Source organism: Silene latifolia, chromosome 9 (genome assembly GCF_048544455.1).
Source record: "Silene latifolia isolate original U9 population chromosome 9, ASM4854445v1, whole genome shotgun sequence".
Classification (NCBI taxonomy): domain Eukaryota; kingdom Viridiplantae; phylum Streptophyta; class Magnoliopsida; order Caryophyllales; family Caryophyllaceae; genus Silene; species Silene latifolia.
The window spans coordinates 203,747,135-203,757,901 of NC_133534.1; the positions used below are offsets into that span (position 1 = coordinate 203,747,135).

At 37.4% G+C, this 10,767-nt stretch overlaps 1 protein-coding gene across 3 annotated transcripts; it reads left to right on the forward strand.

Annotated features, from left to right (window-relative positions):
* Nucleotides 1-224: 224 nt before the first annotated feature.
* On the forward strand, nt 225-10,292 carry LOC141600375 (phospho-N-acetylmuramoyl-pentapeptide-transferase homolog). Of its 3 annotated transcripts, XM_074420603.1 has the most exons (8): nt 225-348; nt 566-646; nt 736-962; nt 2,792-3,239; nt 3,344-3,408; nt 3,685-3,878; nt 7,838-8,046; nt 9,905-10,292. In XM_074420603.1, the coding sequence occupies exons 1-8, from the start codon at nt 226-228 to the stop codon at nt 10,085-10,087; spliced, it is 1,530 nt and encodes a 509-aa protein (XP_074276704.1). In that variant the 5' UTR covers nt 225; the 3' UTR covers nt 10,088-10,292. The 3 variants fall into 3 exon arrangements, with proteins under 3 accessions (XP_074276704.1, XP_074276701.1, XP_074276703.1); XM_074420600.1 differs by lacking the exon at nt 225-348 and having other exon boundaries at nt 563-646; nt 773-962; XM_074420602.1 differs by lacking the exon at nt 225-348 and having other exon boundaries at nt 585-646; nt 810-962.
* The last annotated feature ends 475 nt before the right edge of the window (nt 10,293-10,767 follow it).

The following is a 10,767-nucleotide window of genomic DNA, read 5'->3' on the forward strand; positions in this document are numbered from 1 at the left end:
GCAGCCACGATTAATACACAAAATAATACAGTAGGCAAGTATGCAGCATAGGTAAGCGTGCCATGTATTGTCAGCATGTTGCGTATATTGTGTGTGTGACTCTGTCAAGTGTCAACCCCTAAGAAATCCCGCCATTTTCAACCGGATCGCTTATTCATTTGTCTTCTATTCTACTGTATTTATCTTCCTTTTTCCTTGTAAATTACAGTACTACTCAGAATGCAAATGCTGCGTTTTCATTCTTCCAACTTTGGATTTCGTCATAATTTGGGGGCTTCTAGATCTCCCAATAATTATTCACCATCTTCATCAACAACGACAAAAATCAATTACAGGTTTTATCGTCAGGTATTTTTTTACATTCTTTTTGTTTCCTTATATTCTCGCGATTTGCATCACCCATCATCACTACATGGATAACAGAGCCAGAAATTGACCGCACCTGGAGAACGAGTAATGGTTTAAGGGAAATTCGAAACAAAGTTGGAAAAATTTCCGAAATCCTATGCAGCTTTATAATATTAATATTAATTTAATATTAATATTCTCCATCTCACCTATGCAGTTTGTTAGTATTACCCCTAACCATAATCAATCATACAAATTCCAACACAATCGGGTTGGGAGGCCTCGCGCCATGGATGAGGTATCTATCATTGCCTTCCTTATCTTTAGTGTCGCCTCATGCTTGCCTTGCCCCCTATTCTGTTGTCAAGTGACAGTATTCATGTCCAGGGTTCATTAGGAATTTCTTCATTCGATGACTGGACAGGAAATGTGATGACTAGTGACTATGTGATTTTCTCTAGTGATGGAGAGGACAGTGATGGAGAGATTTTGGTGACGCCCATTAACGATGTTGACATGCCAACCATTAGAAAGAAATTTGTTACCTCAGAAGATGCTGTCACGGCTACTGCTCACAGGCTTGCCATGTTTGGGAAAAGACACAAAAAACACAGGTAATAACATGCTTACGCAATCTCAGGTGGGGCCGTGGATTAGATCTTGGGGAATATTGTATCTGTGATTGTGGAGGTCTAACATGCTGTGTGGGCAATACCGCCAATACATATGTAGATGGTTGAATAATAGATTGGACCTAAATAATCCTGTTGCAGTTTGCTATGATCAGTGATTATTTCGTTAATTCCTGTGCAAGGCAATATGCAACTCGTCTACTTCCAGTGTTACCAAGAGGACCAATTTAATCTAAGTTATGATAGTTGGTTGACGATTCCAAGTTAAGAAAAGAAATAACTGTAACTGTAACTTTTAAACACAGTACCTTCATACTATTATTTTCTAGGGGCTGTAGTCATGTGATGCATGCTTAGCTTTCCCCGAGAAATTATTTGGTAATTTGGTAATAATGAATGAAGTTAGTAGGGGCTCTGTATGTTAATTTTTTAAAGTAGGCAAGTGTTCTTGTGGCAGACTGAGTTGTGTACTCCATGCCCAAGCCGACCCGAGTCTCCGTATACCTCATGAGGACTCTAACTTAGGATCACCAAGTTCAGAGGTCAGAGTCTTATCAACTGCTTCAAAGCTGGGACTCACACTACTAGTTTATAATGCTGTCACCTGATCTATTCTCTTGGAGATGCATCATTTTGAATCCACTGTATCATGTGTAAGATTTCCTACTATGATTTGACTATCCAACATATTTATGATCCAAATTCATCTCAGTCAATATATATTTGCACGAGTCAAAGTTTCATTTTGTATTGTATATCTTAGCCAAGTAGTTGCTCTGCATTTCTGGTTATCCTAACTTCCATTGAGGTTTCCTAGTCACTGGCATGTGGATATTGCTCGTGGAATTTGATTGAATTGTTGACACATAGCTGGGATAGTTTTTCTCAGAAATGCCTATAGATTGCAGTTCTTAATTCTGCTGCCCTTGTCACAATTAAATGCTGGAAGAGCTCAAGCAATCCATGTTTTACTCGCCCAAACTTATGGAATTTTAGGAAACACACTTGTAACCTAGGCACCTAGCTATTGGTATGCTATTAAAATCCATGGACATTATAATTGTGCGTGCTTGAACTTTCTGATACTGAATCTCAACTTTTTGGAGAAATGAACTCTTGATTTTAAGCTTGCAAACATCAATACCACTGAGCCACTGAGCAATCCAAAGCAAACCATTAAGTTTCCATGTTATTTAGAATTTTTAAGGTGAAGGAGAAAGTTTTGGTTTGTATCTGGAGGAACAGGCCCCGTTAAGATTGATTTTTAATGAAAAGAATGTGAGGTGCATGCTAAATTAGAAGAACGCTAAAATCTCATGAGTGTAGTCCTATTTTACTTGGACCTGAGTGTAAGACTGTGAGTATCCAAATTGAGTATGTGTTTTTACTCTGTAACTTATGAAAAAAAAAATCCGTTTTGGCCAAATATGTTGTGTGAATTGGCCGTAGCTACCCATCTCGAGTGGCTAACAAGGATTCTGAGGAAAATAATCAGAGCTCAAGCCATATAACCCAAGTCTATCTTTATTTCAGCACTCCTAAAGATTTAGAAAATTACATTGCCGACTTTAGCAATTTGCGATTAGCAAAAGAGGCTGTCTAAGATCTGCCAGTAATATATTGTGGACAAGTTTTTAGTTAACAATCATTAAACTTTGAAGAGCTGTAAGAAAATGTTATTGTACCACCATTCATCACTAGCAGCTTTATATCTCTGAAAGTTCCAAAGATTACATTTTGAGGGATGCTGACCTAGTGCTGACTTTAAGCTGAAAGTCTCTAATCAACTTTGTTTCTTACTTTGGATGTAGGATTACCCATGGATTGATCACTAGTCTGGGGCTGATTGCATTCTTAACATCGTTTCTTGCACTCGTGGACTGGTGTGCTTGGCGTATTGTCAGACAACCCTTAGACAACTTTTATTTTTTGTTTCCCTTTATAGCCTCAGCATTTCTAGTTGCTTGTGCGGGCTATGTGTCCATTCCCTTACTAAAACTGTTCAATATCCGTCAAAAATTTAAAAGAAAATGGCTTCCCGTACACTTCTCAAAAAAAGGCCCCCCCACTGTTGGTGGACTGTTTTTCATACCCATTGGCGTTGCTGTTGCAAAATTTATGAGTGGTGCTTCAACTGAAATTTCGGGTATGCTAGCAGTGACTCTAGCATTTGCTGCTGTTGGTCTTCTTGATGATACAGTAAGGCTCATAAAGTATCAAAATTCTGGACTATCCGGAGTGACACGAATAATATTGGAGGTTAGACTTTGAGGTGCCACTTTTAAAAAAACATGGTTGACTACTCTGATACTTTCTAGTGACATATTTATGTTTGGTTATGCTTACATCTTTCCTTTTTCCAGGTAGCTATTGCAGCATGTTTTTCATTTTGGCTGTATACCACAAATATACCATCACCATACGGCATGTATGTGTTCTTGTTCTTATCTCACTGTCACTTCATTACTTGGTAACCTAGATATCTATTTTTGCGGGGGAATTATGTAGCCGATTATACTTTGTTAATAATTTGCAGTGACTTATACTAATGACTATTTATTGCTAAGTCTTCAATTTCTTTTTGGTTGTAACTTGTGACCAAGAGACTAAATATGTTTTGGCTTTGGTACTAAGGCTTTGTAGTTGTTGGTGTTGTAATAGAATTATATGTTATGATTCTGATCTAATTTGTTACTTTCTGTAGGAAAATGGTGGTTCAGCTACCCCCACCTTTTGGGCTTGTGCATCTAGGAAAATGTTATCTTTTCTTGACCTTATTTACATTTATTTTGATGGCCAATGGACATTATTTGACTGATGGATTGGATGGCTTGGGTGGAGGGACTTCAGCTTTATCATTTGTTGCAATGTCTACAGCTGTGCTTCCAATTTGCTCTGGTGGGTATCAATACCTTTAAGTCTTGAGATTGATAGTTCTTAACATGAACATGGAATGCGTATATAGTATGGGGGTGGGGGTGGGGCCATGTTGACATCTTTGAATGTTCGAGAAGATGAAATTGGTTGAATGAAGTTGAATGGATGAGGGAGAAGGTGAAAGCGAATTAAACCACTTTCAGATGTTTGGCACAATTAATTGAATTGATTTATGGAATAGGTAGAATCTTAGATAACAGATGGTTGTCAGTGGACCTCTTTTATTGCTTTTGTATCCAGCTGATTAGGAATGAAACTTTTGAAGTAATAATCCCTGAATTTCCTTTTGTTATCTTTCTTGTTAGGTAAAATTTAAAGCAACCAGATTATCTAGGTATGTAACAGAACTAGGGAAATATGAATTTCTTTCAATTCTGCCATACCTTTAGTCTTTTACTTGTCTTGATTCGTTATTCACATCTAATTTTCGAATATGTTTTGCTGTTGAATCAAAATTACACTTTTTGCTTCTTCTTTTTCCCTCTTATGTAATTAGATGGCTGTCCTGTTTCTGTATGGGTCACATGGAAACAACCCCTTTTTTTAATGGAAGTGACAGGGAAAGGGAAGAGTGTATATGTCCAACCCCCTTACCTTCTTTGTGCGAGAGCTTCTTTATAGGCAATGGGATATTGAAAAAAATTTGGATAACTGTACATTTGCACATTTCTTTTTGTTTTTCCTGCTCCTTTTTTTGTTTCTTGTCAGTGGCTTTCCTTCAACTCCAAAGCACGCAGTTGTGTTTTTTCACGGATAAATTTTTCCCCAAAGGTAGTGGTAAAGGTCTAGACACTGAATAACTCCATGAGATAAAATATGCTATTTATCTTCTGTATATATACATACTCAATGGGTAGTAATAATTAGTATAGTGCACTATAGGCAATTATGTTTTAGACATGAATGATAAGTGGTTGAATATGTTATGAAGCTCTAGCATGTAGGATCTCTACTGTTTTTTTCATGTGTTTAATGTGAATTCCATCGAGGGCGGTTGAATGATATAGGGCTTACAATAAATTTTGAGCATTTTACTAATCAATTCCTAGTGTCGTTTATATCTCCTACTCTGTTCCAATAGGTTGTGCGGAGTATACTTTTTTCAAAATTTTCCTCACATAATTAGAAAAACGTATTTTCCATATTTCCAATGGACCAAAGACTCATTACTCTTTGGTTATGGATTATAATGGAATAAATCAAAATGGCTCACTAAAATGGCTGCGCTTCTTTCTTTTGTGAAGTAGCGGTCCTTTAATGCAGTTCTCGACGCAATTTTCATCTTGGGTCATTCGGAAACAGCCTCTTTGTGTTGCTAACACAAGAGTAAGGCTGCGTACATCCGACCCCCCCTTACCCTGCAATTTGCGGGAGCCATTGAGGCACTGGGGTAATGTTGTTGTTGTATATATACATACTCAAGAGTCCAAACTTAAAATGAAACATATACTCCTTCCTTTCTTTTTTTTCTTTATCTTCCCACCTCTTCAATTTTGTGAGGGGAAATTTGAAGTGGGAAAAAAATAGAAAAACTGAGGGAGTAGTTCGGAGTCTGCTTCCCTTGTGTGCATAGAAAGATTGAAGACTTTGGCTGAGTCGGTGAGTGTTGGCTTGTGATTCGTCCTCAAGGATCCTGTTTTGGTCCTTGATTCCTTTTGTTTGCAGTGATTTAATCCCGTACACATCTTGAGTATGTATAGTTTAAGTGTTCTGCAATAATATATCCTGATCTTACAACTTCAAACGATTATCATTTACTGGTGCATTTTCAGCTTCTTAGTGTACACTGAAGTAGCTATGCTGTTTCTGTGGGCCTAGACATATAAAGGAAAAGGGTTCTTATCAATCTATAAATCATGCTTTTATCCCATATAGTCGTACTTTGGATAGAAAGCTAGTGTAGGTCTGAGATGTCTCTGTGGTATTCAAAGTGTAATGGCCTCCTCTGAGTAGGATACTTGAATCAGGGATTGAAAGCTAGTGTAGGTCTGAGATGTCTCTGTACTATTCAACTGAACTTGACTCTCAGCCATTTATTAGAGGCCATTTTGGAAGACAGTTTAAAGCTGAAGTAGTTGCAGTAACCAGCAATAGTTCTTAGCAAAAGTTATTAAAAAGAGGCCGACGTACCTTTTGTTCCAAATAAATGGTAAATTTGATCTTTTAGGCACTGCTTAACATGTACCTTTCTTTCAAAAATACTACCAAACATGTTTTTAATTTTTTTTAGTTATTTTCAGCTCTTTTATGTTTGCGGATAGACCTGGCAAACAGACCCAGATCGGGTCGTGTGATGTTCGTGTTCGTGTCAACTTTAAACGGGTCACAACTGCCCTAACCCTAACCCGACCCAATTACATAAACGAGTCATTTGTCTCAACCCAAACCCTACCCATTTAATTTTTCTATGACCTACACGACCTGTTTAGCCCATTTATCTTTTAGCAGGTCATTTTTAACCCACTTAACCCGTTTAACCCAATAAACTAATAAAATAAAAGGCTTTATAGCCCTATTATCCCAAAAATGATGAATAAAAATGCTTATTTTTAAGTTGTTTGGTTGGGTTATTGATTCAACCTAAATATATTAGGACACTTTTAAGTAAATGGGTTATTCGTGCCAGGTTCGTGTCAAAAGTGTTCAACCCTAACCCGTCCCATTTAAGTTTCGTGCCGTGTCCGTGTCAACCCAATTACTTAAATGAGTCACAACGTCTTAACCCTAACCCGCTAACTTCATGTCGGGTTTTCGAGTCGTGTCAATGATTGCCACCTCTATTTGCGTATGATATTGTGTTGATTGATGAGACGAAAGAGGGGGTTGAGAGAAAGTTAGAATTGTGGCGGCATACTTTGGAGACTCGTGGGTTTAGGCTAAGTAGGAGTAAGACAGAGTTGGGGAGTATTATTTTCGATAGAAATGTTGTTGACGGGTCAGATTTCTTTAAATATCTAGGATCTATTATTCAAAAAGATGGTTATGCGATTAAGATATGCCCCAAAGATTAAAGGGAAAATTTTATCGCACGACGATTAGGCTTGCCTTACTTTACGGCTCCGAGTGTTAGGCCGTGAAACATTGTCACATTCAAAAGATGAGTGGCAGAGATGCGTATTTTAAGGTGGATGTTCGGTCATACAAGGAAACATCGATTAAGGAATGAGGTAATTAGGGAAAAGATGAAAGTGACGCCAATAGAGGACAAGATTATGGAAACAGAGTAAGATGGTTTGACCATGTGAGAAGGAGACCTATGGACGCACCAGTTAAGAGGAACAGAAAAGGTTGCTAGGGGTAGAAGGGGATCAAAACACCAAAACAGACATGGCTGATAGTGATAAAGCACGATATGAGATTTCTCGGGCTTGATGAGGGAATGGTGACTGAGAGGGCACAATGGAGGGAAATGATACATGTGGATTTTTAGTATTTGACGTTATTTGAAATATTTAATGTTTTTATTTATTTTAAAAATCTATTTGTTTTTTTCGGATTTATTACACCTTTTTACCAACAACTTTCTTATATATTAATACTTGGTTCACTTTTAAGGTATTCCGGACCCTTAAGTTTTACTTCGGTTTTCAAAATCGTTTTAATCTTTATTCTCAATTTAAAGTCTAAGTTTTAATAAAAGAAATCCGGACTCCGGTTTTAATAAGTTTACCTGGCTTTTGTATTATGTTTCACTCCCCTTTTGTTTTTCACTTTTTGTTTTTTATATTTTCGCATTTTGAGGTGTGCGTTCACCCATGGACGGTTCTAAAGGATGATTCATGTCAGCCGACCCCAAATCATTTTGAGATTAAGGCTCTGATGTTGTAGTTGTTATTTTCAGCTCTTTTGTTGAACCAAATGACGGTGCCGGATTTGAAATACTAATCAGTTTACTTCTATTGACCTTTTGCTTTGATTAGGTCTTTCTATATTCGGAGCATCGATGGCTGGGGCATGTGTTGGTTTTCTTTTGCATAACAGACACAAGGCCTCTGTAACTATGGGCAGTACTGGTTCCTTTGCACTTGGTGGAGCCCTTGCCGCAATGGCTTCGTGCAGTGGCATGTTCATCCCCCTTTACATCGCTTCAGGATTTTTAGTCCTTGAAATATCTGCTGTGACTATTCAGGTATGTTTTGGTGGTGATTTTGCTTGACATTTGGTTTATCTTGTTCTTGTGTGTGTTTTTCTTAATTCATTTTAAGTTCATATTTTGCAGTCCAGATGATAATGATTATTGCTTTGTCATTTATGTCTTTCTTTATTTTACTTCACTTTTTTCTTTGAGGTGTCTTCTACTTTCAATCATTTTTTGAACCTTGATTCTTTTGCCTGTATGCTACCGTCATTACATCATTCATCTTCAGATTTGTATTGCCCAATCAGAAACTTGTAAAAGCATGAATATGTGGATAGCTATGTAACATAAGATGTCTCTAAATCACCAGGCTATCTAAACTTAGGGGTGTATGCCAAATCAGGGTGAAGTAGTAAATAAGACTCGAAACCAGAAACCTTGCGGCATATTCACAAAATGAGTGCATATCGAGAGAACCTTTGAGTTTCAGTCATCACCTAGTCCACTGAAGGAGACAGTGGCCTGGTTAAAATCCTCCAAGACTTTGCTTACCACGGTTCCACTCACTTGTATCCCTGGTATTTCTCAATTATAGCAATTTTTTTCACAAGCTTATTCTTCTCTTATTATTTAGTAGACTTCAGAAGACAAACCAATCTGCTTTAAAAGTGAACCACTTATGTTTCATTGTCTAAAGATAGTACTCCGTATCTTAAGCATAGTATTACTCTCGGTTAGAAACTTGATATCGGGATCAGGTATCATTTTAGTATCTTGGTGGCAATTTGGTGCTGCGGTCAATTTTTAGAACTTAAAACCATGGTTTTGACTTTTGAGCATATGTGTCGATTCGCACACTTGTAATTTGTCTCAACATAATGCAGTACATTAATTTGACTAGGGTTTTTTGTGAAAGTATCTACCATATAATTCATTTTGCAAATAGATGCAACTCCCAACTTTTTTTGCAAGAAAAAGTCAATAATATGGCTAGACTTGATGGTGCACGTGCTTTCTTTTTGTTAGAATGCTTGTGCCCCTTTTTAACCCTGCCTATGAAGGTCTTGATGACATTTATTGCCGGTCTCAAGCTTAGAGGTGACTTCAGGAGAGTTGTGGCGGCTAACAGAAAACGAGTCACACTTAATGGACATGGATTAAAATTTGAAAATGGTTGAGTTGTTTGGGTGTTGAAAGGAAGTTGCAACTTTGAATGCTCGAGTCTTTAAGCTGAGCATAGAGGCTTTAAGTTGAGCAGAAGTAAGACTAAATATTAGATGCGTAATTCTAGACAAATCTGGCGCAAGGAGCACACACGATCACATTTAGTGATTTAGGTGCAGTGATTGTTCATGAATTATACTTGTTGATCCTCTTTCCCAGAAGGATGGAAAATTGGATGGAGATGTGGCTTAGGGAAATAAATTAGGTTGTTTGACGTAGAAGAGTGTTGCAACTAACAAGGTTCTTACTTATGTGAGCATGCCCTGTAGATTGAAGGGAAAATTCTTAAGCATGGAAATACGACCCGTTATATAACATTGAGTGGGTCGTAAAACTGTCATGCTCAAAAGAAAATGTGGTAAAAAAAAAAAATGTTTATAGAAGGTTCAATTAAGAAAACGAGGTAATTGTGAAGAAAATAAAAGTTGTGCTTATTAAAGAAATTTATGGAGAATCAGTTAGCGTGTTTTGGCTATGTGAGACAAGGACGAAGTGGTGGGGAACTCGGAGGCATACAGAACGAGTAAAAGTTCTCGATGCAATTTGGGTAATTCAAAAACACCCTCTTGTGTGTGCATATTTAGCCTACAACCGATATTAATTTCTCAGTCCATTGTGTGTGCATGATCATCAAAGTCAAGTAGCATGTTTCTTTTGGGGTCACTAATTGTTGTTTATGTTCCAGATAGTATATTCTAAGGTTGTTCAAAGCTCGCAGAGAAGAGGTGTCCGCTCGTTCCAGATCGCACCCTTGCATCACCATTTTGAAATGTGTGGAATGCCTGAGCATTTCATTGTTGCTGGCGCCTACATCGTATCATCTTTGTTGTCACTCTTAGCTACATATGTCGCTCTTATTTCGGCATAAGTTCTTCCAGTTTTGATTATTCTAACTTTTTGAAAGGTTGAAATTTACAAAATGTAGTTTTAGTGAAATAGGCATGGTGGTCCGTCATCTAATTCAATATAGGTTGGTTCTTTAGTTTACTTTACAAGCATATGATTGTATGATTTATTCTACTTTGAAACTGTAAATAACGTGTTGCATAAATCAAATATAGTAGTTTAGCCAATCGTATGTTCTCCATTCCTATGATAACAAATTACGAAGACAATTAAAAATGAAAATAGACTAACAAACGAATCAATTTAACAATTCTTTGTGTTAGGATGGAGGGATTGAGAGGGAGAGGAAAGGGATGGAGGGTAGGAATTTTTTTTTTTGTTTTTTTTTTTTGTTTGGCAGACGTAAAGAAAGATTGTTACTATTCTCTCATGACATTATGTGCAACGTCATGAGCCAACCTATTTAAAGACCTAGGGATATAACTAAAACATAAACATTGAAAACCCATAGATAAGGAAGTGATCTCTTCCAAGAGTCTCTTGATGAGGTGATGCTCAACCTCCACTCCTGCAACCTGATTAAGAAGTTGAAGACAATCCGACGAGACCTCCAAGTGAAGATATCCATTATTTCTTGCCCAAATCAATACTTCACGAAACCCCAGGGCTTCCGCTTGTAATGCAGATTCCGTTATAATCTTC